The 27,741-nt window shown below is 44.7% G+C and overlaps 1 protein-coding gene across 4 annotated transcripts in view; it reads left to right on the forward strand.

The window, feature by feature from the left end:
* The window catches only part of EPC1 (enhancer of polycomb homolog 1), a 94,153-nt gene that overhangs the window by 15,359 nt on the left and 51,053 nt on the right, over positions 1 to 27,741 (forward strand). For 2 of the 4 annotated variants that reach the window (XM_082841355.1, XM_082841352.1), the window contains exon 1: positions 11,759 to 12,157. The exons of 1 other annotated variant lie outside the window; for it this stretch is intronic. In XM_082841355.1, coding sequence (XP_082697481.1) covers positions 12,005 to 12,157 — 153 coding nt within the window. In that variant the 5' untranslated portion in view covers positions 11,759 to 12,004. Of the gene's footprint in view, positions 1 to 11,758; positions 12,158 to 13,307; positions 14,106 to 27,741 lie in introns of those variants that run through there. One more of the 4 variants, XM_082841354.1, reaches the window with a different exon arrangement.

The following is a 27,741-nucleotide window of genomic DNA, read 5'->3' on the forward strand; positions in this document are numbered from 1 at the left end:
AGTTATTCAAAAAAGGCACAGGTTATGGAACAACCCAAGAAAATAAAGGCAAAGAGAATTCTCTTAAGGTGGAAGGAAGGTAGGGGCTTCCCTGGTGGCGCAGTGGTTGAGAGTCCGCCTGCCAATGCAGGGCACCCGGGTTCGTGCCCCGGTCGGGGGAGATCCCACATGCCGCGGAGCGGCTGGGCCCGTGAGCCATGGCCGCTGAGCCTGCGCGTCCGGAGCCTGTGCTCCGCAACAGGAGAGGCCACAACAGTGAGAGGCCCGCGTACCGCAAAACAAACAAACAAACAAACAAACAAACAAAAAACATGGAAGGAGGGTAACGAGATGCTGGATAAACACGCAATAGTGTCCCCTACAAGCCTGATGTGAAAAAGTGTGTGTGTGCATGCATGCGCACACAGGCACTGGTATTTTTGTAAAGGGAATGAGAAAGGATGGGGTTTGGAAAATTATTCAAGAGGGAACACTTTTTTATTTAGATAGCATTTCTTTTTTTTGAGGTTTGGGTTTTGAATGTTTTTGTTCAAGAGAAAGGAGGACTAAACAGCTAGTGTAAACCCAATGCAGCGTTTATGTTAAAATGAAAGTAATTTGGACCTGGGTCACCCTACCTGAGCAACCAATTTTCCACCCTCCACTGGAAACTTTTTCTTAGTCTATAAGAAAAATACTCAGGTTTTTTTGTGAAATAATATCCAACGCTTATTGAAATCTTACTATCACGACAGGAACTGCAGCCATTGTAAGATTTTGTAAGGATTAAATGAGATCGTGCAAATGAAGCACACGGGCCAAAGTAAGAACTCAGTAACTTTGTTTATGTGGCTTATTTGTCTATTCCAAACAATACTTGGAAGTATGCATTATCTCAGTGTAGTGTAGAAGTTAAGAATTTTATACAGGTTCACAGAGCTAGAAAAGAGCAGAGTTGAGATTCAAACCCAAATCGTGTCTGACTCTGGAGCCAGCACTTTTAACCACTATATTACACTCTTTTAACAATTGTTCTTAAATCTCCGTATCGTCATCTGCCAGAAACCTTGAATGCTGCTTTAAAGGTAAATTAGTGAACAACGTCAAGAAAACATTTTTATTTTCTGTTCTAAATGTGGGTTTAGATAAGGAAAAATTTGAGAAAACTATAAAAATTGATAACCATAAAAAATATAATACACGTACATTTTTTATCTCAAAATAATTCAAACTTATCATAGATTTCCTAAATTTTTATCTTGCGCTAGACACTCTCTCTAGAATAACTGAAAAAATATGGCAAGATAAATTAAAAGTGGTGAAAGAAAGACTATTGAAAAATAATAAAGTGGGTGAATTTTGGTGTTGTCTTGAAGATTTCCTATTTAAGAAAATGTCTAAAGGGCCCTAGACTAGCGATAAAATCTTCTGTGATCAACTGCACGATTTGAACAGCTGACAGATGTTCTGTTTCAATGTGTTATTTGGGGGCAAATATACCTATGCCCTTCCTAACCAACTATGGTGAAATGGAAATTAAATAACATATTCTTCCTTATTATATGGCATTTTGCAATTGTCAAAGATTTTTCACAATACTATCTCTTTTTTTTAACATCTTTATTGGAGTATAATTGCTTTACAATGGTGTGTTAGTTTCTGCTTTATAACAAAGTGAATCAGCTATACAAATACATATATCCCCATATCTCTTCCCTCTTGCATCTCCCTCCCTCCCACCCTCCCTACCCCACCCCTCCAGGCGGTCACAAAGCACGGAGCTGATCTCCCTGTGCTATGCAGCTGCTTCCCACTAGCTATCGGTTTTACATTTGGTAGTGTATATATGTCCATGCCACTCTCTCACTTTGTCACAGCTTACCCTTCCCCCTCCCCATATCCTCAAGTCCATTCTCTAGTAGGTCTGTGTCTTTATTCCTGTCTTGCCCCTAGGTTCTTCATGACCTTTTTTTTTTTTCTTAGATTCCATTTATATGTGTTAGCATACGGTATTTGTCTTACTCTTTTTGACTTACTTCACTCTGTATGACAGACTCTAGGTCCATCCTCACTACAAATAACTCAATTTCGTTTCTTTTTATGGCTGAGTAATAGTCCATTGTATATATGTGCCACATCTTCTTTATTCATTCATCTGTTGATGGACACTTAGGTTGCTTCCATGTCCTGGCTATTGTAAATAGAGCTGCAATGAACACACAATACTATCTCATTTGTTCTTCATAATGGTCTAAGAGGGAGGAGAAAAAGTGTTCTCTTAGATCAGGCATACAAGAAGCTCAAGGTCCAGTAACGAAATCATTTCTATAGGCTCATGCTGCTGGTAAATGGTAGGCCTTACATGAGCATCTGGATCTTCCAACATGGAAGCCAGCGTTCCTTCCAGTACATAATGCTGTGTCTCACTACACTATGTTGCTACTTTGAATGCAAAATGTTACATAGCATTGGACTCTTTTTTCACACAGCACTCACCCTGAGAGAAACTGTAGCAACCTGTGCAGAGAGGCCCTGACCCCCTGGGGAGGTGGCTTGACCAGATTTGGAGATTAAGCAGTCACTGGGCAACCGCCTGGTGAATCAGTTGGCAATGGGGGGAGGGGGTACAGCAGAGATCCTTGTAGATTTCAACATAGGAAACAAAACTCCGAAACGGAAACAAAACAAAAAGATGAGTGTAAGAGTTTACATAGATTAGTTTATATATGTATCTCGGTCTCTGGTTTCATTTGAGGATTTCTTAGTTTTGTTTCCTTAGCTAAGAGTTTTGAAGCCTTTACAATGAATGTTATGTTTTAGACTGTATGTACAAAAATAAAGCTCAGAAAAGTAGAATGACCTATTCAAAGGAATAGAATAAAAAATATCCTTAAAAAAATAGCTCGGGCTTCCCTGGTGGCGCAGTAGTTGAGAGTCTGCCTGCCGATGCAGGGGACACGGGTTCGTGCCCCGGTCCGGGAAGATCCCAAGTGCCGCGGAGCGGCTGGGCGCGTGAGCTATGGCCGCTGAGCCGGCGCGTCCGGAGCCTGTTCTCTGCAACAGGTGAGGCCACAACAGTGAGAGGCCCGCGTACCGCCAAAAAAAAATAGCTCGTGGGGGTTGATCGTGACTTTTGTGTCAGGTCCCTGCTAAATTCTTTGCATTAATGATTTCATTGAATCAATGTAACAACATAGGTGATAGATTGTTTCATGATTCCTATCTTATGGACGGAGAAACTGCAGCTCCAAGAGCATAAGTAAGAGTAAAAAATTAAATTAAATTAAATTTATAAACCTCTCTGAATCAAAGTTCAACATGCCCTTTTTAGTGGAGACACTTTTGGAAGGAAATGTAGATAAACATTTTAGTTAATTTAGTATTAAACGCCAAATATATTGCCAAAGTATAGCAGCCTGCTCAGTTCTAGTGCCTGTCTTATTTGCACTGTTTTTACCAGGATAAAAATCTTAAGAAGTGTTAATACAGATACATTTTTACGTTTATAAGAACTTTGTTTTTTCAAAGTTCACATGTGAGACTTCTTAAGTAATTAGATAACTTGATCAGATAAAACTTCTATTTCCTTGAATTGCCTAGGTTAGAATTTCCCAAGGTGTGCTTTTATAAAACTAAAGGTAATAATTGATAGTATATGCATGGTAAGGGGTTGCAAGGTGAGATAACTTTGGAAAATACTGTTCTAAGTAAATAAATTTCTGCAGGACTTCTTTGAGCCTATACATTGTGAGCCTGTATGTATTTTAAAGAGAAAGATATAATAGGCAGTATTTCCCTCACTTATTGGTTTTATATGGAACTCTTTATGGAACTCTCATCTTAGAACATAACTTCTGGGATTAGTGTTTTATGAAACATACTTCTGAAAAAAACGCTAACATTTGGGAAGAATATTTAATGAGGTGGTACTATCTCAAATTACACTGAGAAGTGAGGACCACAAAATAATAGACAGTATTATTCCAATGTTATAAAATAAGAAAGTGAAAAACAGAAACAAAGCCAGAAAGACTGGAGGGAATAAAAACATCAAAAAGTTAACTGGCTAATGAATAAATCTATTAACACCAAAATATATATCCAGATATATGTGTTACCACAGTGTCCTTGTGCTGCTTGTAGCTAATGAGCCTAGTGTTTGGGAAACCTAATTCAGAAGAAATTTTAAGATGTGCGTGTGGCGTATGCTCTTGTCAGTAACTCACTTCGACAAGTCAGGTTGGTCGTTTGTTTACTATTTCTGCAACTTTAAAGATGGAAGATGTGGTTCACTTCCTCCTGTCACCAGGATTTTGTGAGGACTCGAGAAATAACGCAATATATTCTCTTCTAATGGGTCACGTGGTGGCGCGGTGCTGCTGATGTGTCCCTAGCTGTGTCCTGAGGCTAAGCTGATTTCCTTGCCTTCAGGGTGCTCTCACTCCTGTGAGCGAGTACTTAGAAAAGTCTCGTAAGGAGGCACTTATGAGGCACTTGACCTCGCTTGACTTGCCTGGGAAATGACTGATGAGCACGTTTCAGGCACCACTCAGCCCGTGACTCCTTCAGTTTTCCGCCCACGTTGTCCTGTGGCAATCGGGATTGCTGCGTCTCCAGGGACCTCCTCATCGATCGCCGCCTTGAATAGTCATCTGGCTTCTCCCAGCCTCCTCTGCTCTTCTCCTGGCCCTTCTGCCTCTGCTGTCTTCTAGATGTTGGTGTTCCCCACTGTTCCATCCCCAGCCCCTTCTCCTCATTCCATGAATCATTCTTCACACCCATAACCACACTCCTCAGGTTTGAAACCATTCACCTGCCCTTCGCATCTCTGGAAGAGAGGAGGAACCGGACCCGGAGTGCTTATCTCGGCAATCGGCACAACGTTACTCAAACTGTCATAAAGAAGAATACATGTAGTGAAAGTAAAAGTTTTATTTCGCTAATATTACGTTTCAGATGAGTATAGCAGTAAGTTTCTTCCTTGGGTCATAGGAGCAAAGGCAGTTCACGCAGTCTCTCTCTTGAATGCCTTCCTCCCTGTCAACGTTTCTTTGTCCATCACCCACTGGTAGCTTTGACTTCAACCTTTCAACATAAATTTCGACTTCATTAAACAGCTTTTTTTCTTGTTCCTCTACGTTTCATCCCTTCACCACTCACGTACCATTTATACCATACTGATCTGTGTAACACTCAAGTAGTATGTTTCATATGCTCAAGACTGTAGGGCACCTAAAGGTTCCTACATTTCCCTCTCTCCTCCCTCTCGTTTATGTCCTTCTGCGCCTTACATTGGACCCACACGTAGGCTACAGACAGTGTCTATCAGTAAGTGCCAGTCACTGGATTAAATAAGGCAACAGTAATTTAAGGGGCTTCCCTGGCGGCGCAGTGGTTAAGAATCCGCCTGCCAATGCAGGGGACACGGGTTCGAGCCCTGGTCCGGGAGGATCCCACATGCCGCGGAGCAACTAAGCCCGTGCGCCACAACTACTGAGCCTGTGCTCTAGAGCCCCCAAGCCACAACTACTGAGCCCACGAACCACAACTACTGAAGCCCGTGCACCTAGAGCCGGTGCTCAGTGACGAGAAGCCACCGCAATGAGAAGCCCACGCACGGCAACAAAGAGTAGCCCCCGCTCGCCGCAACTAGAGAAAGCCCGCGCGCAGCAACAAAGACCCAACACAGCCAAAAATAAATAAATAAGTATATTAAAAAAACAGTAATTTAACAAAATACAGGTTAGATAAATACTACCAAATACATATTTATTTTTTATATTTATTTATATAAACACATATATATATTTATTATGAGCCTCCGGACGCGCAGGCTCAGCGGCCATGGCTCACGGGCCCAGCCACTCCGCGGCATGTGGGATCTTCCCGGACCGGGCACGAACCCGTGTCCCCTGCATCGGCAGGCGGACTCTCAACCACTGCGCCACCAGGGAAGCCCCCGTTGCAGCATATTTAATGGGGGTCACAGAAGCAATATCTGAACTGCTGATTTCTCTACAGAGTTGATTTATGCATGGAATTCTGTGCATACTATTTAAGAACTATGTTTTGTATAAAATGAAAACAGTTCAGAATATATCCAGAAACAGTCTGCCTCTACCTTAAAAGAATAAAAGGCGAGGGCTTCCCTGGTGGCGCAGTGGTTAAGAATCCGCCTGCCAATGCAGGGAACACGGGTTCGAGCCCTGGTCCGGGAAGATCCCACATGCCGCGGAGCAACTAAGCCGGTGCACCACAACTACTGAGCCTGCGCTCTAGAGCCCGTGAGCCACAACTACTGAGCCTGCGCTCTAGAGCCCGTGAGCCATGGCCGCTGAGCCTGCGCGTCCGGAGCCTGTGCTCCGCAACGGGAGAGGCCACAACAGTGAGAGGCCCGCGTACTGCAAAAAAAAAAAAAAAAAAAAATGCTGCAACGCAATTTCAACATTTACTTTCTAACATACAACAGATCATAAAGGGCTCCCAGTTTTTATTTTCCTAAATGTTATTTTGGAAGAATTATTTGATGCCATTTCTTTATAGCTTATTATGAAAATAAAAAGAAAGTGAAGGAAAATGATTACTGCAGGCGAAGATGTATTTAGTACTTTTGCACAATGCTCTCAATTAGAGCCCTGTATCATTTTTTTTTAATGTTGAGATCATTGTGCATCACACGTCTTGAAGAGATTAACTGCACGTTTCCCAAGTAAATACAAGCGCGGTATCTTACTTTATTCTTAGCTCTGTGAGGCTACAGGGATCATGTCTTGTTTATCATTGTTCTTCTGCACAAACGGCTTTGCCTAGCTGTCTGTAACCATCCAGGAAATATTTGTTGAATGCTTGAAGGAGGGAAGAATCTGGACTCCTGCTACCCAAACTGGTATCAGGATTTATTATGATTATTATTTTTAATCTTTTGGCCCATCAATGAGAGTTTATCTTCTTTGGAATTCTTCTCTGAGAGTTTAACCTCAGAGGAAGTCGGTCCTAAAGTTAATCCATTTACACGATTCTTTGCTGTCAGCAAACAAATATGCCCACGTCTCTCCCACCCTCAGAAACGACGCAATCGGTGGCCCGACACGTCCCGCTTTCCTTCTCTCTGCCTCCTGCCCTGATTGCCAAGCCCCTCTCTCGGCTCACTCCCAGTTCATGCCTCACTTCACTTTATTATCTGGTTTCTGGGGCTCCACTCTGGAGTCAGATCGCAGGGATTCTGGTCTCAGCGTTGCCTCTCACCAGCTTTGAGAGGAAGAACTTGCAACTTCTCTTAACAGGAGGCACCTCATAGATATTGAAAATTAAGTGAGATGATGCACTTAAAATGTACTTCAGGGCTTCCCTGGTGGCGCAGTGGTTGAGAGTCCGCCTGTCGATGCAGGGGACACGGGTTCGTGCCCCGGTCCGGGAAGATCCCACGTGCCGCGGAGCGGCTGGGCCCGTGAGCCATGGCCGCTGAGCCTGCGCGTCTGGAGCCTGTGCTCCGCAACGGGAAAGGCCACAGCAGTGGGAGGCCCGCGCACCACAAAAAAAAAAAAAAAAAAAAAAAAAAAAGTACTTGTGCGCTGCCTGGCACATACTAAATGTTCGATAAGTGGTAGTTACCGTTCTTGCTGATTGAACACTCTAATAGGAGTTCAGAGATGAGAAAGATTGGCGAAGGCTTAAAAATTAGTTTGAATTCACCTAACTACTTACTCATTCTTCAGATTAGGAAATTAGAACCCAGAGAAGTGACGCCGTCAAAATTTCATGAAGGAAGATCACTGAGTTGCATTTTGAAGGATAACAGCAGTAGCTTACATCTATTGAATGTTTACTGTGGACCGGAGACCATATGAATGCTTGACATGGATTGTTTCATTTGATCTTCAAAACATGCCTGTGAAGTAGCATTTCAGTAGCTAGAAGTAGATGGTCTGAAGCTGGACAGAGAGAATAGACAGAAAGGAATAAAGAAAAAACCTGGAGACAGGAAAGACTTGGCCGATTTCTAAAGCTGGTGATGAGATGTAAAATCCAGAATGAAGAGCTTTTTTGTCTTAAGCAGTAAGGAGGAATGATGTTGGAGAGAGTGAGGCAAAATTATAAGGCCTCGACAACCATGCCAAAAAAAATAAGCAAAAAACTGGCTCTATCTAATGAGCAAGATGAATCAGTGAGTTGGGGAAGGGAGGGTACAGATGGAAGTGGGGCTTCAGGTTCACTGATGTGGGGGCCTGCACTGCACCGTGAATGCCTGAAGGGCAGTCTGTTCTGTATCGTCATATCCCCAGGGATCCACAGCCTCAACAAGCCACCGTTGCTTCCCAGCAGCCACCGTTAGGAGAGCATTAGCCCCGTTGCCTATAAAGTAGGAGTTTCATCGAAGGAAGGAAGGAGCGAAATTGAAGGAAGGAAGGAAGGAGCGAAATCAAGGAGACTTGGACTTGGAGGTTGTTTCTAGGTGGGACGTGATGAAAGCTGAGGTGATGGTGAAGACAGTGGGAAAGGAAATAAGGAGGCAAATCCTAGAAACAATTTCAAAGAGCATTTAATGGGACTTGGGCACATACTGGGCATGAACTAATATCTAGAGCTGCATTTCAGGTTTATCATCTATAGCAAAGTGCAGCGTCAGCGCTCTAGCATTTGACATATTCTCGTCGTTGTTTAAGCAGACGTTTTGTATGTGAGATCAATCGCAATGAATCACGTTGCAAGGTGATGATCTTATAAGCGATTATTATTACCGTTAAAACGTATGTCTCTTTCCTTTCTACTCCTTCTCCCTCCACCCAGGTTCTTGCCAGTTTTATCTTATACCTGTGTTGTTATCATCTCCTACTGAACCCTGGCCAAGTCCACCTTCTCATCTCCACACACACCTGGCAGTAGCCTCTGCCCCGCTTTCTGTCCATAGAGTTGCCCTCTCCCATGAAGACCTTTTCCTCTACCATTTCACTCCCGTTACCAGTTGGAATATTAGCCATCCTTCAGAACCGAATCACACGCTATCTTCCCCATAATGTCTGATCAACCCACCTGGAACTGACTGCCTTCTTTCTGAACTCCCAGAGCACTGCAGGCCACCATCCTGCCTGGTCATGGTCATTTTGTTAACGGGGTGACCCCTTAGCAGGATCTTATTTGTATCCCCGCCACGATGGTACTGTGTGTTGCCTACTTATTCAATAAAGATTTGTGGCGTGAATCAAAACTGTTTTCAATACTGCAAGTCCCTTCCCAACCCAAAGCTTCCCTTTGGGGAAAGGCTAGTACATACAGCTTTACATTAGTACGTATCTTTTGCAACATGGCGAATGTCATCTCATTCTTGTTGTGGGTACTTAGAAAAAAAGGGAAGTTTGAGTTGGGAATAGAAAAAGTGAAAGGCAGTGCAGGATTAGCCATTTTTGCAAGGGACCTTTGGGTTGGATAAAGGATGCTGAGGAAAATTAAACCAGAGCCTTTATTGCTGCACTCCTGCCCCATAGGAGGGAGGGAAGTGAACTGAATGTAAGAGGCTTGGGACTCCAGCCTGTGGGTCTTTGGGAAGCAAGTAAGACCTACAAGTCAGAAATCCAGGGCATTGAGCTGGACGGGGACCGGTGGCAGAAAGAAAATGTCTCTCGGCAGGCAGATCACCTGCAAAAGGCAAGCTGAATTGGAAAGCATGTCTCTGAACCTGCCATGGAGGGTGAGTCTAGAATTTCTAGAGAACAGGAACTTAGTCGTATAGTGCCCATTATTACTTGTGTAGGATATGGAGAATGTTATCAATTGGCTCTTATTTTAATGAAAGTTATATATATATATATTCACTTTCTTGGTGGTTCACTCATGACTTAAGACTCTATTTTAGTTCTTAGGTTCCTCAATCAACCGAATTCTACTACTAGGATTTTCAGAAATCTAATATAGCAGGCTGGCAAGGACTACTGTACTAATATCCAGCCAGTGTTTTCGGAACTGTTCAACCTGGCTAATTAAGTGTCATGGTCCACGGTGCGGTGAGGATCCCAGAATGTGACACACCCACTCAGGGCTCTGGGTTTTCCCACGTGCTGCACCCCTGGCCCAAGATACCTTTCTCCTCTTCATTTTTGCAACCTTGGCCCATACTTACCCTACACATTTTTTACCCCGATATCATCTCCTCCAAAAAGCCTTTCCTGAATGCTTTCATTAGAGCCAGTCACTCCCCACGGATTGGGTGCCAATTCTGCCTGGTTCCAAATAGCCTGAGCTCTCGCCCTCACACTTACCCCAGGTGTGGCAGTTGCCATCCGCCGGTCCTGCTCCCACCATGTAATCTCCTCCGGGAGTCCTGTGGGTGCTGAGTAATTAGCAGTATACTTAGAGGGCCGTGAAGTCTCAAAAAATGTTTGCTCACTGAATGAATAAATGCATCGTCTTAGTATAGGACATGTAGATGAATGTCCATCTGCTGCATGGGAGGTGAGCTGTCAGTATTAGAGTTTGAGGATAATTTTGGCGACCTGCAATCCGTTTTCTCCCCACCCCAGAGGGTGGTAGCGAAGCCAGCCTGAAAGATAGCACTTTGTTTCTGTGCCTTAAGCCAATAACAGTTCCCATCCAATTCAGTAATTAAGAATAGTGATCATTTTTACTAGGTATCCCCCGGGGAGAAAAGTGGAGATACAGGACATTTTTGTATCTTGGCAAGTATTTGAAAATTTGCTGTCAAACCTATTAAACCCACCGCAACAGTCTTCCGGATTTTTAAAATATTCTACTGCAAAGAGCTCTCTAGATACTCATTTTCGTGTGTAATATAAGCCACATGGTAGCCATCACATCTATCTAAATCTCTTCTAACAATACATCTTTTCCTCTTTTTTTAAGTCTTCTTTTTTTGGTTTGACAGGAGCATTATAGGTCTTCATATAATTCAATTGTATAAAGTTTTTCAGAGGACAAATGATAAGTGTCAACCCATGGCTATGTTGAAGCAGCATTTTCTTCCAGTGTAGAAAAATCATCCGGCTCTCAAATTTTGAAGTGTCTTGCTTAAAAAAAATTTTCCCTGAAGGTTACGGTGTCCAATAATAATTATTCTCTTTGCTTCGATGACAATAAAAGAGTGCGGGTCAATAAAATGCAGGATAAAAAAAAAAAACCCACCAAAGCCCTACTTTGGAGCAACGTAGGACGCCTCCTGTTTACACGGAGCGCAATGATGGGAACTGACACAGGATCCACGCGGAGCCCACCAAATACAATCCAGAGTTTCATTAGACGTAAAGATAATGGCTGGTAAAAGTTCCGGCAAAGTAGCATCCTGCCGCGAATGCCGTCTGCATTTTCGTCATAAGACCTGAAGCGCCGCGCCGGCCCGGGCTGGGGGCGCCCGCTCTCCCACTGCCGGGCCGGGCCGCCGGGCAGTGACAGGTGCCCGGGCCGCCGCCGCCGCCGCCGCCGCCGCCGCGCCGCAGGCCGGCGCGCGAGGGGCGGTCGCTTCCCTGCACCCTCGCCTGTCAGCCAACGGCGCCGGGCGGGAGCGAGCGCGGGCGGCGGGTAGCGGGCGCGCAGGGCGGGGAGGTCGGCCGTGGCCCCCGGCGTCCGAGCGCCCCGCGCGTCCCGGCCCGGCCTGTTGGCGGCCGTGGGGGCGGGGGCCGGGCGGCCCGGCGCGGGGAGCGGGGCCGGGCGCCGGGGGTTGGCGGGACGCGCGCTCCGTGCCGGCGCCCGGCCTCGAGCCCGCGCCCCCCCCCCCCGCGTGCCCGCGCCGCTGCGCGATGCAGTGTGGGGAATGGCTGGGGTTGGCTGAAGAGCGCACAGTGGAGTTTTAATGTCCGCCATGTTGGCCATGGCGTATTGAGGAGAGCGAGCGAGAGAGGAGCGGAGCGGTTCGGCCTCCCACCTCCCGGCGGCTCTGAGTGCCCGGACGGCGGGCTCCGCGCTCCGCCCCTCCAGTCCCCGGCAGCGGCGGGCGAGTGGGGACCGAACCCCCGGTTCTCCATGATCCCGCTGGCCGGGGCCGTTTCCCCAGAGCGGAGAGGTATCTGCTGCGCCTGAGATGAGTAAACTGTCGTTTCGGGCGCGGGCGCTAGACGCCTCGAAGCCGCTGCCGGTTTTCCGCTGTGAGGATCTGCCCGACCTGCACGAATACGCCTCGATAAACCGGGCCGTGCCGCAGATGCCCACCGGAATGGAGAAGGAAGAGGAGTCGGTACGTGTTAACTCCCCTGTCCGACCCACCGCCGGGCCCCGCTCCCTCCGCTGCCTGCGGCGGCGGCGGCGGAGCGCAGACCCACACAAAATGGCCGCCATCTTCTCTCCGCCGCCGACTCCCGTCGCCGGCGGGGCCTTTACCTCGCCGCCCCCGGCCTCTCCCCCCGGCCGCGGCGGCCCGGCGGGGCCTCCTGTTGGGCCACCCGCTGACCCCGGCCCCTCGGACCCGGGCCCCGCGGAGTTCAGGCGCCCGCAAGGCACAAAGGGGTCACGTGACGAGGCTGCCGGCAGCCATTTTGTGGTCGGAGCGCTTGGGCTGGGCCTTGTGCATCCGGAGAGGGAGCGAGCGGGCGGGCGGGCGGCGCGGGGTGCGGCGGCCGGGCCGCGGAGGCCCCGCCTGCAGGCCTCTCCGCGGGCCGCTGGGTGGCGCTCTGGGGCCGGCTCGGCCTTCGCGCTCCGCCGGCGCCGGCAGCGCAGGTTCCGGGCGCTTGGGGGCCGTGCTCTCCCGGGGGCCGGGGAGGCTGGCGGGGCCGGCGCGGCCCACGTGGAGCCGCCAAGGGGCCGGGCGGGGGCGGCGGGAGCCCTGCCGCGGAAGGTCGCGGCTCCCGAGCCGCCCGGAGCCGACTTAGGTGCTGCGTCCTCTTTGTGGGACTTGTACTTGCATCCCTCCCCAGTCCTACCTGGTCGGACTCCTCCTCCTGACTTTTCGTTTGATCCTTGAAATATGTTGCGGGTTTTGGGGAGGGTACTATGTGGCTCTTCTGGAGCCTGTAACGTTATTAGTTGCTTCCCTAATAAAACCTGAGTCCGCCCGATGGCTGGGTTTCTCGAGCTAGGGGAGAAAGGACCCCATGTAAGCAGGTGTTAACAGATCTACCTGTTGGAAGAGGGCTTTCTTACCCGCCACCGAACTCAGGTTAAGTGAACCCCTTCCTAGAAATCTTAACCTGGAGGTGTTTCGGTTGGGTGGGCTTCGGCATGTAAGTGTCGACGGCTCCCGGACGCCGTACCGCAGCGGCAGCTCTCCCTGGTCGTGGAAGTTGGGCTCAGACCCACGGATAATAGGCTCTTCCCCTCGTTCCCCCAGGTCCTTGGCAGGGTCACTTGATGGCTTCTCACCCTAAGGAATTGCATACCTTGGTTTTCAGGTACAGCCACTTAAACAGGGGGCAGTGTGTTGACAGTTCCAGGAAGTCGAGGAGTCGCTGGATTGGTGCTACAGTTTTGTGGTGGAAAATCGTTCTGTCATACCTCTGTTTGGTGCTGTAAGAATTTTCTAAATGCAGAAATCCTGCTCTGTAATGTCGATTTCGAAAAATAAAGCTGTTTAAACTCTTTGGGTTGTTTGACCTTTCAAAGTCAAATAGTGGTGACCGTCGCGTGCTCCTTCCGAGAGTAGCGTCTTAGCGTGTGGAGTAGTTGAGATTGTCCAGCGCGGTCCTGACCTTTAGCACGTTGCCTGTGAGACACCACCTCTCAACGTTTTACTTGTATCAGCGGCAGAGTAGAATGGTGCCGCTTGTTTATTTTTAAATAAGTGATTTGTTTTTAAAAATTAAAGTACTTGTGACTGCAGAATCTCGTCTTTTGGTTTTATTTTTGCTTCCAAGTTTTGCAGGTAATACTTTCAAGTGGGGGTGTCGTCGTTACCACTGCCCTGGAAATTAATTGGTAGTTCCTGTTTTGCAGCCGAGGAAGGGGAGAGCTTTGATAAGAACAGATAACCCTGCAGTACACTTTGAAATTCAGTGAAGTCTTGCTCCTCGGAGCACATTGGACTGTCCCAAGGGCCCCAACCTGAAATCAGAGCTGAGCTCAACTGAAGTATCAAGGCTTATTAGGTTTTTACGGATCATTTCTGTTCACTGAAATGATTTTGACATTTTGTAGTTCATTGTTTTCTAACATGTTGAGTCCCTATTTTTGAGGGATTGTTTTTTTTCCCCCTTCAGACTGACTTTTCCCATCGTCCGTGTAGAATTTGTTTCACTTCACATCCAACCAAAACTATGACCAGTGAAACATAGACTTCAGGAATAGACACTGAACTGAACAGAAGAATGTAAACAGTCCCAGGCAAACAGCTGCTGTCCAGTCCTGCGGCTCGTGCTGGCCGGGGGTGGGGGTGGGGGGAGGCTCTGTAGATCATAGGATTGAAAGTAGCATGTTAGCGCTGAAATGTATGCCAAGCACAATTAAAGGTAATTGAATTCCGGGTTAGCCTGAGGAGAAGAAACTTTTTGATAATTTGCTGAAGAATGATGTGCTTCTTATAAAGGCGAACTCATGCCTCCGATTGACATGTCAGGGTCAGGAGCGATCTAGAAACCTGAATTGAGTGTCTGGTTTAGAAAATGTGTAATCCTATGTTGATCATGAAAGATAGGGCAGAATTAGATGAGGACAGTATTGTATATATGTCACCTCACTAAGAAGGCATTTTATGATCAAATATATCTGGAAAATTGTCATGTGAACTGTACCTGCTAACTGTTACCATATTTTGTTTCTGTGGTAAACGTGGCAGAAATGCTAGGTCTAAACATAGGGAAAATAACACTTATTAAAGTATTCCCATTTAATTTTAATTTAAGCTGAACGCACTGCCTTAATTAGGCATGCCTCTTAATTTTTTAGAAACAACTTTCAGTAGAAGTCCCCTCCTCCCCTCCAAACATGAATTATACTCAACTTTAGAACTTAGTTGTTAGTCCTTTTTTGATGAGGATTGAGAAATAACTCCAGATTGTAATAAACTGAAGGACTTGACTGCCAAATAGATGTTAGAGATTCAGTGTCTCAATCGGTATAATGTGATACATTGTAACTTGCTGTATCAAAAAGTAACAGTTGATAAAGGCTTTGATTTAATGAATAACAAGTAATTTTCAGATCATGGGAAATCAATGGGATGTCAGCTCTAAATATGAAATAAGTCCCTTAATTTAAACACATGGGGGTGCAGAGGTTGCACCATTATAATTTTTTACCATTTTAATTTTAAGATTATAATCTTAACTTTAAGGTTAGAAATGTTGAAATATACTACTTAGTGCCATGGTTTCACCTTTAAATGAAAGGGTAGTTTTTCCAAGATATCAGTACAATCGAATGCTTTCGTTATAATTGGAGCTTTACGTTTTCCTTTATGGTTACTTCTCACTTCAGCAAAGACATTCTGAAAAAGTTGGTTTTAAAGTGATACTCAACAAAGTGGAGCTGCTTGGTTCCTCTAGTAGTTTAACTTTTTTCATTGGGATGCCAGAGTGTGTGACTCCATATACTGTAAGGGGTGGAGGCTTAACCTCTTCTCCAGCCGAGGAGAAGAGAAGGAAGTGTGACGGTAATTAAAACGTTAATGATGATACCGCCTTTAATGATGATACCGCCTTGTTACTGCCCTACGCAGCCACCTTTGGGACTGTTGGGTGTAGGGCCCAGCCATCGCAGTCCAACACCTGGTTTTAATAGGGTTCTAATCAGACGTATAGTCCCAGACCCCTGTCTTTCCTCTGTTCAAACTGTATCCTTCATTAGTGGCCAGTATACAACGTTATGAAAACCAAGTTTATAAAGTAGACAGGTAGGTGTTTTTTGTTTTTAATTAGGGGTTAAAGTGGAAATACGTACATATCTCTGTTAAGAGGAAAAGTGGTTAAGCACTACATTTTCAAAACGATAAAAATCTAGTTTGTTTTATAAAAACAAGCTTAAATCACTTTAAGTGATACGTTTAAAAGTCCGATTTTTCTGACAGAAACTAAGAATCCTTTCTTTCCTTTAAAATTTTGTAAACCAAGATTTCTTAGTCCTTAATCTAGATTCCTCCATTCTGTCCACCGCATTGGAAGTGAAAAGAAATATGTGAAGTCGCACCTGTACTAGAAGCAAAGCTTAATTTTTACAGCTAGTTTGAATTAGAAAGGAATTGAGGATATTTGGGGTTTTCCATTAAGTAGCAAATAATTTAAGTCAAAGATAATTGAGAAGCAATAATGAAGTCTAGTTCCAACTTTCTATCCTGCCCAAGATATTTTTGAGTGTATCAGCTGGGTTCTGAGGGTTATGTGGAAATGATGCTAGAAGTAGTGAATTCCCATGATACGCATATACAGTTTTGTGACAGTATATTTTTCTCGGGAGAAAATTCATGTTTGTCATGAGTTTCTCAAGGTATCGATAAAGGCAGAAAACCCAAGGTTAAGATTTGCTGTTCTAGAAATTTCAGCAGTCATTTTGGTTTCATCAGTATGGAAGTTATTACATAGACTTAATCAGAGAAGAAAAATTAAAGGCAAAAATTAATCGGCAACTCGGGAAGACTGAGGGCTCTTACCTACAAAAGGAGCCTCTTGAAAGCTGTAGGGCCTGGTGCCTAAAGTGTTAATATTAGCTCTTGTTTCGGTGTGCTGTTTGATATTTAAGATTTTGGATTAGTACCATTTGTACTTAGACTTCATTTTCTTATAAAACAATAATGAAAACTAATGGGCTTATGTGTCTAATGGTGTTTTGTGGGTGCTTGTGATCTGTAATGGAATTTATGCAGAACTACCTTTTCTTTCTGTTAATCAACAGGACTTAATTAAAAGTGCCATCTAAATACAGGAGAGCTGAAATCTTGTAAATAAAGAATAATAACCTGTGCTTACAGGTTCATGAATTTGTGGGTAGGATTAAATATTAAACTAGGCATTCCTAATAGAATCTAAGACTAGGTTTGGATAAACTGGAGGTATAGGTTTTAGTTTAGTCTATATATTGCATTCGACCATATTGTGGTCTGTAGTAGTAGTAATGGGAGAGAAACAGATGGAAGATGTATGTGTATCTATGTACATACATAATGGCAAGAGATGAAGGTGTGGATTCTGACTATGTGATTCCATTTTTCTGAAAAGTTAAGGGTAGTTGTTATCAGCAATTGGTTAAAACGTAATTTTAAAGTAGAGGGTAGCATTTTATATAATGGAATGATGGTATGGTTTGTGATTCTATTTCTTAGAAGAAGACAACCCACAAGGAAATGAGAATTTTATATTGTAATTTGGGAGTAAAATGACTTCTGAGTCTCCAAGTGCAAAAGTAGTATGAAAGTATGAAATAAATACATAGGCAGAACTAGATAGTGTCTTTTACTTTTAAAGTAAGCTTTTGAACCCTTGAAGTGTGACTTATATTAATATGTTACAATAACTCCTCTGTAAGAATAAATCAATTTACAGGGAAATCACCGAGAAAAGAAGTGATTCAGATGTTTTAAACAACTTGCTAGAACTACTTTCAGTGAATTACTTGAAGCTTAACTGTTGACTTCTGCCCATTATCTTGGTCAAGTTTACTAAAGCCTCCGATAATAGTTAATGATTTTGAGCAATTTCGGTATTTTAAACAGAGTGGATACTTAACTTTTCACCTTTAAATATATGAATTGAATTTCATCCACCAGCGCCCCACTGTAGGTAGATGAAAATCAAAAACAAACGTGCTGTTTATAAATCTACTGTGACCCATGATCTTAGTTGTCTCTTTGATGAGTAGGGATATAATCAGTTCTTTAAAAGATAAAGCCCTTCTTCGATTATTTGTTGTCATGGAGGTTATCCGTAAGAAGTTGGTTCAGCTTCAGATACGCCTGGTGACAGTTTGCTGAGTTTTGCAACACATTGTTAAAGCAAATCATTTTGGTTGAATTTCCTTCCGTATAGCAAGTGCTGGCTGAAGAAGTATGATGCAGCCTTAGGGTAAATCCAGGGGCAAAGGTAAACTGAGGTTTGAAATATCCTGTGGGTGATTTACTAAAGGTTCAAATCTTCTTTCTATATTGGGATGAATTATTTTGATTATCTTAGAATCACAAGTACCAGTTGTATATCCTCTGAGAAGAATGTACTTTGGCATTTGTGGCCTTTGACAAGTCAGTTAAGCTTACTGGATGAACTTTAGTTTCTTCCTGTGCCAACGCTCTCCTGACCTACCTTATGAGGGAGGTATAGCTCTAGGGAGTGAATCAGACGGTATCCGTGAAAATGCTGTACACATGCATTTCATTATTACCAAATACTAAGTGAATGTTCACGATGGCCTTGCTTTTTGTTGCTGTTCAAAACTACTTACATTTGTACAATCCCTTGTATTTAGGATTGTCTGGTATAAATTTGTTAGATGTGTTGTCTATCCTCAGAGGATTGTATGATGTAGTTGTGAAACGTTGTGTCTTTAAATTTAGGTAATTATTAATTGGGAAGAACATCAAGTTGGGAGTTACTAGACCTGAGACCTCAACCAGCTTCTGACTGTGTGTGCACACGCGTGTGTGTGGGTGCACACGCGTGCTTGCGTGCTCTCACACACCCGGATTTTCTTAACTGCAAGATGAAGTAGGGCTGTGATAGTTTCCTGTAGTAGTGAGCATATTATGTTACCAGTGCATTTAGGTCTGTTAACTCATGTATTTTCTGTGTTTTTAGAGTAATCATTACATCTTTAATTAGTTGATGGCTTCATTTGCACTCTACATAAACACAGTTTACACAGAGGTAAAGGTAACCTGGGTGCATGGATAATTGGTTCCAGTTTAGTCTAGAAGGCTTGTGTTTTTTAAAGCACTTAAAGAATATAAGTGGGCTGCAGTAGTCACAGAATGCATTTACTGTTATGAGAGTTTGAAATTAGAATCAGAATATTGTATTGAAGGTTGCAAATTTGTGCTTTACCTATAAGATAATAAGAGTCTGAAGGGGAAACAAAATATAAATATGGCTGTTTTGAAGTCTAAAGCAAGAATTTGATCATTGTTCTAATGGCTAAGTGAAGATTTTTGAGGTATATTGTACAAAGACTAAGAAAATATAGATAAATCCAATTTCATTCACTTTTGTAGCAAATATTTATTGTGCACTTACAGTGAACTAAGGCCTCCTGTGGGCTCTGTGGATCCGACAGTCCGCAAACAGCTCCCTTGTTCATGGAGCTCACATTCTAGCACCTAGGCTCTATGAGGGCAGGACTTTTTGTTTGCTTTGTTCACTGGTGTTTTTTCAGCACCTGAAATAGTGCCTGGCACATAGTAAGTGTTCAGTATTTGTTTAGTTGAATGACTGAATTCTAATGGGAAAACAGAGACAAAAAGCGAATGAATGAAAGTGGCGGTGGATCAAGACAGTATAGAATTTCAGGTGGCAGGAGGAGGATAGAGATTTCTTTGTGCAGAGGGTCAAGGAACGCTGGCTCTGAAACTTGAAGTGGGAGGAGCCAGCCCTGCGAAGGCTTGCATGGAGAACGTGCCAGGCAGAGAGACTGCAGATGCAGGGAGCCCAGGTGAGGGACAGAGGCCAGTGTGGCCGGAGGGCAGCGAAGAGGGTTGAGCAGTACGAGGACCCAGAGGACCCAGTCAGGGGCCTGTATCTGGTGAGGTATTGCAGGCTACTGCACGGAGCTGGGGTAGTTTTGAGGTGAAGTAACAAGCCTTTAGAGAGTTTCAGGCAAGGCAGTGACATGATCCGATTTATGTCTTTTCAAGGTTATTCTCTCTACCATGTGCAGAAAGAGTCGTACCGGGCAAGAGTGGCTGTAACTAGGGTGGTGGTAGGGAAGAAGAGAAATGGATAAACTGGAGGTATAGTTTGCGGGTAGGACCAACAGAACTTGGCTGACAGATTAGAATGTACTAGACGGAGAGAAAGAATCAGGGATTAATCCCTGATCTTTACCTTGAGCAGCTGGGTGGATGGGTGATTAGGCCCCTGCTTCCTGATGTAGGGAAATTTGGGGGAGGGAGGGTTTATAAAGGATGGATTTATTACTCAGTTTGAAGTGCCTCTTACTCATTTGTGTTTAGCTGGGTACGCAAGAATGTAAGCATTAGAGCAATCTGCACTAGAGGTGCACAATTCAGAAGTCATGGGCTCTACGATAAATTTGAAGGTCTTTGGGTTACAGGTGTTTCTAAAGCTGTTCATTGAGGCTCAAGAAGAGGAGGAGCTGTTAGAGAATTAGGAAGAAAGTGAGGGTAAAGGTGTCTCAAGAAGGAAGGACATTGGTTAAGTCCGTCCACGGAGAAGATGAGTGAGGGGAGAGGGACCGTTTGATTTGATTAGATATGTGCCATTGGCCTATTTTGACAGCGTGGTGGGAAGGAAAGCCTGAGTGGAATAGAAGAAATGCTGAAAGATAAATGAAAGGGTCAGAGCAAGTATAGATGACTCCTTGGAATAGTTGTGCTGGGAAGAGGCACTGAAAAAATAGCTGGGGGGTATTGGGAGCATCAACAAATCATTTCTTTTAAAAATTAGTTACAAAGTTTAGGCAGACGCAAAGTAGGGAAGCAAAGCTGAGTCCTCCATTGCCCAGGCCGCTACCTAGAGAGTTTCCAGGCTACAGGCACAGGTAGGGGAGGCCCCAGATAGAGCCTGCCAGCCTCCTGGAGTTGAAGAGGCAGAGAATTCAGTTTGGGGAGGCTACAGTGGCTTCAGGGCTAGGTACCAGAGATGCACCGAGGTCTGCAGAGAGGTCCCCTGGAGTCTCTAGCCAAAAACTGGTCTGAGCCTGTCTGGGGGGGGAAAGCACCTGGAAAGAAGTAGGAGGGACATTTCTGGGAGCTCACACAGGGCTGGGAATATGTTATGTCCTCAGTGACCAGAGTGGAAAGACCTCCTAATGCAGAGGGCATCAGATAAGAGTTCTCAGAGGGTCATTTCCTTAGTGGTAGGACCAAATTAGCTCTAGACTAAACTGTTCTGGACTTACCCTAATAAAGACTAAACACTGGCCTCAAAAGGAGCCAACTAATTTCGGATAACTGTGTCCCAGAGTAAAGCCCCACAGCGTTTAGAGGAATACTAAAAGATCCTACGACATAAAACTTAGTGTTTGGCATCCAGTTAAAAAAGAATCACCAGGTATGCAAAGATGCTGGAAAATCTAACCAATAACTAAGGGAAAAGTTAATCAACAGAGAGAGATGTAGAAATAACCCAGGTAATAGAGTTAGCAGACAAAAATGTTAAAATGGCTATTATAAATAAATAAGTTACTAGAACTAGTGTAATCGTTGGAATGATGTCATTAAAAAGGATGAAATAACCTATTTCCTCTCCTACTCGAGGACTTTGTTCCTAAAAACTGTTTCCTATCTTTTCCTGGATTGCTTTCATGGAGGGCTTGGTCACTGATTTAAGCAGAAGTACTTTTTCCTTTTTAGAAGTAAGGAAGGATATGATATGACCAGTGGTAGAGTTGGCAATGGGAGGGTGGGGTATTTATTCTATGATTCTATTGCCTGTATGCAGTATGAGGTGATGTCATCACCTGAGAGCAAGGGGGGGGGGGCCTTGAGACGAAGGTATGTGTGGGAAGCTCACCTACTAGAGAAGTGTAACAGGACTGATGGGCTAGCTGGGGGCTCAGGGCTTGTGATCATTTTAAGTGAGACCAGTCTGCTCACTTGGGCAGTTGAATGCAAGCATTCAACTTGAGTTCAAGAATAAAGCAGGTATATAATAAGGTCTTTCTAGGGTTGAGGTTTGCCCAGCAAGTACAAAGGGGGGAAAGAGGGATGAGGGCATTAAAAGTATGTGTGAGGTAGATGATCATGATAGACCTGGATCCAAACTGGTTAAGCAGGGAAAGGAAGGCCTCAGGGAGCTGGTGTGGACCGGGGAAGTGGTCGGACACACCAGGATGGCTCTGCGGGGGAGGGGTGCCGTGCTGGAACAGGGGAGCCTGAGCCAGAGAGGGTGCCAGTTAAAGAGTGAGATGCTTGAGTTTCGATTTCAGCGGTGTATCGTCCACGTAGACGTCGTTACTCAGGGTGATGCCGAAGGTGTGGGAATAGTTGAGAAGACGGCCGTGAGCTCTGCCTGAGCAACAGAAGTGGATATGGCAGCTCCGGGGAGAGGGAGTGAGGGTGTGAATAGCTGAGGGGTTAGGGTTTCTGAAAGGACAGTGGAGAGGAATGGTGTGGCCTGGCAGTGGCGGGCAAGGAGGACACTTAGCCCGTCTGTAAGTGTGTGGGATGTGGGAAGATACACAGCTTCTCCTTGGAAGGGCTCCGGGAGTGCTGCTTCTGGAAGACACTGCCAGGCTTAAAATAGAGCAAGGGGATGAGGGAACGTTGAAAGAGGCTGAGACTGTGGAGAGGAGTTTACTGATACGTCTTATTCTAGAGAACAGAGTGGAAGTGTGGGGGAGGGGGGGAAGACCAGAAGATTGGGTCAGATTAGGGGACGTTGGGTCAGAGTGGTAGTAAGAGCTAGAGTGATGCTGTCAAGTTGTGAACTCTGGTAATGGGTGTGAAGAACGATGGGATTTATCCGGCCAACCTCAGATGCACAGATGGTTCAGAATCCCTTCCTGCCGCTGGGGACGGGGGGAGAGCCCAAAGGAGGGGCGGCCCCACCAGACAGACACTGGCCCGATGAACTCCGAGGCTTGTCACTCCTGCCGCTCAGGTGTGTAATAATCTGTACAGAGAAGAGCTTTTGTACAGTGCGCCTGTTTCAGGACCCAGGAAATGGGCCTTTACGGTTGTTACTGAGCGCCTGAGAACTCTCCCTCCTCTGCAGTGCTTCTCAACACTGCACCAGTCGCTCACCCTCAGAACATTCTGGAAAATGGGGGGGGTTTGATTGTCACAGGTTTGGGGGAGGTGCTTTGGGGGACAGAAACAATGCAAGTGCCACCACGCAGAGCACAGCCCGGCAAAACAAAGAATTGCCTGTTTGACTTTTTGACTGTCCCGCAGAACATCCCAGTTGGTGAGATTTCCATTTACAGATTATCTGAGTCAAGAACCTAATTCCATTTTACTTGTAAAGTGTTTTTTTGTGTAGTTTTGGTATACGCTAAAATTTCCAGGGCTGCAACTGTATATAAAGTAAGGGAATGTTGTACTTTATGTTGTAGAGAACTTTTGCAGTCACTGTTACCGTTTTGGAAATAGTAATAACTTTATCAACACTGTTAGTGGTATTTGAGTCAACAGTAGTACAGGCCTGCAAAAAGTCTGGTTTTTTAGCTCTCTGTAGACATCTAAGCTTCTGTAGTTACTTCGTTTTGTCTTCCTGGGTACATATCCCAATTATTTACATGTTGAAACACATAGTATTTTATTATAACTTACTTTCCTTTAATTTCCACTTGGTTTTGCAGTTAGATCCTTGGATTGATTATATTAAAACGTGCATAAGTAGAAGAGTGGAGTAATTTGAAAAAAGGGAGCATTGGGTCTGACAGGGTTGAAAACAGCTGTTCTGCTGGGTTCAAAACACGAGCTAAGTTGTGGTCTGTGTTACTTACATTTACCCCAGGTCTCTCTAAGTGTGGTATGAGAATGAAATGAGCCTGTGTAAAGTGTATAGCATGGTGCTTTACTTATAGTAAGTGCTTGGATCTTTTTTACTTATTATTTTAGTTTAATTTTTGTCCTTGAAGGATGGAAATGTGTTTTTTAGGTAGGATTTTAAAATTTCAACAGATTTCCATCATAGCAAATGATTTTTGATATGGAGTGTTTTGATAGTGAGTGGGTATGGTTTTTATACGTATCTAGTTGTATTTATGTCAGAATGTGAGATAATAAGCAAGGTATCAAAAAGCAAGGTCTTAAGTCGTGTCAAGGAAGTCAACTCAAATGGATTATTTTCTCAACTTAAATACATGCTTGGTTTCCCAGCCTCAAATGTATGAAATGTGTTTCAAAGAATTTGCTGGAAAAAAACATTTTCTGTACTTTTTAACAGGTTCTGTACATTTTAGTGATTTTTGGTTCTGTTTTTAAAAAATGTTTAAACGTTTTTAATCCATTTTTTTATTGAAGTATAGTCGATTTACAACGTTGTGTTAATTTCTGCTGTACAGCAAAGCAATTCAGTTATATATATGTGTGTGTGCGTATGTGTATATACATAAATATATATATACACACACGTACACACACACATTTTTTAAAATATATTCTTTCCCGTTATGGTTTATCATAGGATATTGCATATAGTTCTCTGTGCTGTACAGATTTTTAGTTCTGGAGGCTGCTCTTTCACGTACATCCGTGCGTTTGGGTCTGAGAATTTCTGTTAAAAGATTAGGATGTGCTCTAATTCTGAAAGGTTTATAATTGCTTTTTAACCAGTCTCTGTACTCTAGTTTTCAATTTTACACCCCCCTCAAAGTTGTCAGGATGATATTTTTGAGTCTGGTTGTTATTTTGCTATCTAAAATTCTTAAGTTGCTCCTTTTTCTGATAGAATAAAATGCAAAAACCTTTCAGTGGGGTTCCCTGGGCCCTGCAGGATCTGACCGCTGCCTCCATCCCCAGTCTTTCCCCTTTCCCCTCCTTCAGCCCTGTATTCGTTGTTTGTTGCTGCATAACAGATTACTCCCAAACTTAGTAGCTTGAAACAACGAACACTTAACTTTCTCACACGGTTTCTGAGGGCTAGGAACCTTAGGAGCAGCTTATGTGGGTGATACTGGCCCCGGATCTTTCACAGAGTCCCAGTAAAGCTGTTGGGACAGCAGCCCAGTAGGGCTGCAGCAGGCTTCCCCCAGAGGAATGGGTCCAAAAGAGAGAGAGAACACACAGTCTTCTGTGACCTAGTTTTGGAAGTTACACGTCGTCACTTCTATCTCTTGCTGTTGGTCACACAAACCAACCCTGGTAAGTGTAGGGGGCGCCTCACACGGCTGTGCATGCCAGGAGACAGGGATCATTGGAGGCTGGCTACCACAGTTGACCACATGCAGAATACTCTCCCTCCCTCCCAAAGCCCCCAAAAGTCTCCTCCCGTTACAGCGTAAGGATCTCATCCCGATTGGTTTCAGGTACAGCTGAGGCGTCTCAAATGTAGTTCATTACGTATAGCTTCTCAGGTACAAATTCCTCTCAACCTGTGAAGCTAAAGAGACATCTGCTCCCACCCTCTGCCACCACCAGTATACAGTATTGGGTCAGGCTTGGGATAACTGCTATAAAACGTTCCTATTCAAGGGGAGTTCTTGGTCCATAGCATTTCTGAAATCCCGCCAGGCAAATGATGGTCATTCCTTGGCTGAGTGTCAACTCCTGGGTATAATTCACGCAAGCTGTCAGTTTTGCCCTTTGGGCATTTGGTTCACCCTTCCTTTTTCACGAAGGTAGAGCCTAACCTGTTTGCTACTGGGTTTTCTTAACTTGCTTCCTGCCAGCAAAGCCCTTAACTTGTTTTTAGGACTTTGAAGGCCTCTTCTCATTTTGTATTGTCTCTTATCTCCATTAGTTCAAGCTGGTAATGTTTCTGTCTATATAATTCTTTTAAAAACGTTGTGGGTCTTCCATGCGTTGTATTGGTCTTCTATTTAATTTTATTCCATTAGCCAAAAGCCATGCCCATGAACCTCTTTGAGGTAAGCCTTTTACTACCTCGAGCTCCTGCTGAGACAACGCCCTTAAGCTTCCTCACAGCCTTATTGTTTGAGTGAGAGAATCTTTGAAGCACATAGTTCTGTGTAGCAGCCTTTGGTCTGACGGAAGAGTACTCTGAGACACCATCTTGGATCTTTCTGAGGTCTTACAGAGGACTTCCTAGTCACTCCCTCAGCGTAGTTTTTAGGCCGTGTTTGTCTGTCAGAGCCCTGGATTTGATCTTGGGTCAGAATCCATTCCTGAATTTGAGCACCGTCTTCAGTCTGGTGAGACTGCAAATCGTCCAGACCTTCGCGTCCTGGCTCCTCTATAACGGTTCTTCATTTCATCTTCTCATTTTTTACCATATATGGCAGAAGAACAGGGCAGCACTTGCAGCTCTCTGGTGGAAAGCCTCCTTAGCTAAGTCACCCAGTTCATTAGGCAGATTGCCCACTTTTCACACACCTGACGGGGTCGGTGTCAGTAAACCGTCTGCTCCTTCCTGACGGGGATACCCCTTCCTCTGGTTTCCAGTAACGTTCACCTCACCTTGTGAAACACCGCAGGGCTTTTACTAACAGCTTCTTCGCTGACAGTGTCCTCAGAAACCGGGGCCCAGTGCCAGACCATTCCAACAGCTTAGGGTTGTGTTATTCAGTGAGGACTCTCCGTACTCACGTATGTGCGCGTTGTCCGTTGCTGCGTGACAGCTTATCCAGAGTTGCGCCGCTCACGACCGCAAACACTGATCCCGGCTTCTGAGGATCCGGAATCTGGGAGCGACTTTACCGGGTGGCTCTTGTCGGCAGAAGCTGTTGGCGTTGCAGCCATCACTGGGCCTCTCTGTGACTCCCTCCCGTGTGTCCATACAGCCTGACACCTGCACCCCGCCCCCCCCAGCAGGCCAGCCAGGAGCAGGTGCGCGCCCGCCCGACACGGGAGTGCCCTGGGCGTGGCCGCCATCACCTGTGCCACAGCCCTGGGTCACACAGGCCAGCCCTGGTACGTGCGGGAGGGCCGCCCCAGGCTGTGAGCACCAGGGGAAGGTGCCTGCATCGCTTGGAGCCTGGCCGCCCGCCGGGAGCCCGCTGCTCGGTAAGGCGGGCTCCACGCCCTCTCAGCTCTCGTAGCTCCCCTGTCCGTGCGTGCTCGCTCCACCCCCCTGACCCCACGTGCCTTTCCGGGCGCCATGTTTAGTCAGCTTTTCTGAAGCCCTTCTTGACTTAGCCTCCCCGAGTGACATCACCGGGAGTTTTAGAGAACAAATTCAGTTATATGATTGTTGCTTCCACTGCACTTGAAGCCCTCTGAAAGCAGAAGCAGTGTTGTATCTCAGAAACTTAACACTGTTCTGGCACAGATGTTTCTTTAATCAGTGTTTATATAGTTCTGGAAAAATCTAGGTACTTTATGATTATCTGCACTCTAAAATGGTGGTCAGTTACCTGCTTTACCTGCCTTTGAGCTTTTGGAGCAGGCTGGTAAAAGTAGGACTTAAGCTGTGGCTTTGCATGTGTTTCTCTGCGATCGCGAGGGCCATGAGACATTCTAATAACCCAAAATTTTAAGCCAGAGAAAATGTCTTGGCCTTTCCAGTGGTAAGTTTTGTGAAATGCTCTGCTAAAAGCACTTATTTTATATGGTGTTGATGTGTCAAATATTTGTAAACTTACACTTACAAAGTATAATGCTAACTAAGTATTATAGGGTCCACAGACATGTCTTTTCCTTTAAGGAGCTTAGACTTCATATGGTAAATAAACCATAATCTGAGGCAGTCGTTTTAAGTCCTGGTTGTAAAGATCAGAAATGTCTGTTTTTACTTTGGGTAAATTTGTACGTTATCACTCAGAGTCTAACAAAACTGTGTAAGCCAACTTCTAACGTTGAGTTCCTGAAAAGTCATCTCTTTTTTCGCCCCCCCCCATTTGAAGTAAATATAGGTAGAATCATGCAAAAATCAAAATCAGTTATTTTACTGAAAGTTTTTACATTAACATTGTTACATTAAAGATTTTTACATTAAAGGTAATTTTTTACATTAAAATTCTTTCTCTCTGATCTGAAAGTGGCTTGAAAACCAAAATTTTGGTTGCAGTTATGTTTTTATCACTGTCTTTGAATTTTCCTTTTCATCTATCATAGTGGTATCTTGACACTATTTGTGAAAATTCTGTATGAACTTTTTTTGCCTTAGT

Source organism: Leucopleurus acutus, assembly GCF_964270905.1.
Source record: "Leucopleurus acutus genome assembly, chromosome: 1".
Classification (NCBI taxonomy): domain Eukaryota; kingdom Metazoa; phylum Chordata; class Mammalia; order Artiodactyla; family Delphinidae; genus Leucopleurus; species Leucopleurus acutus.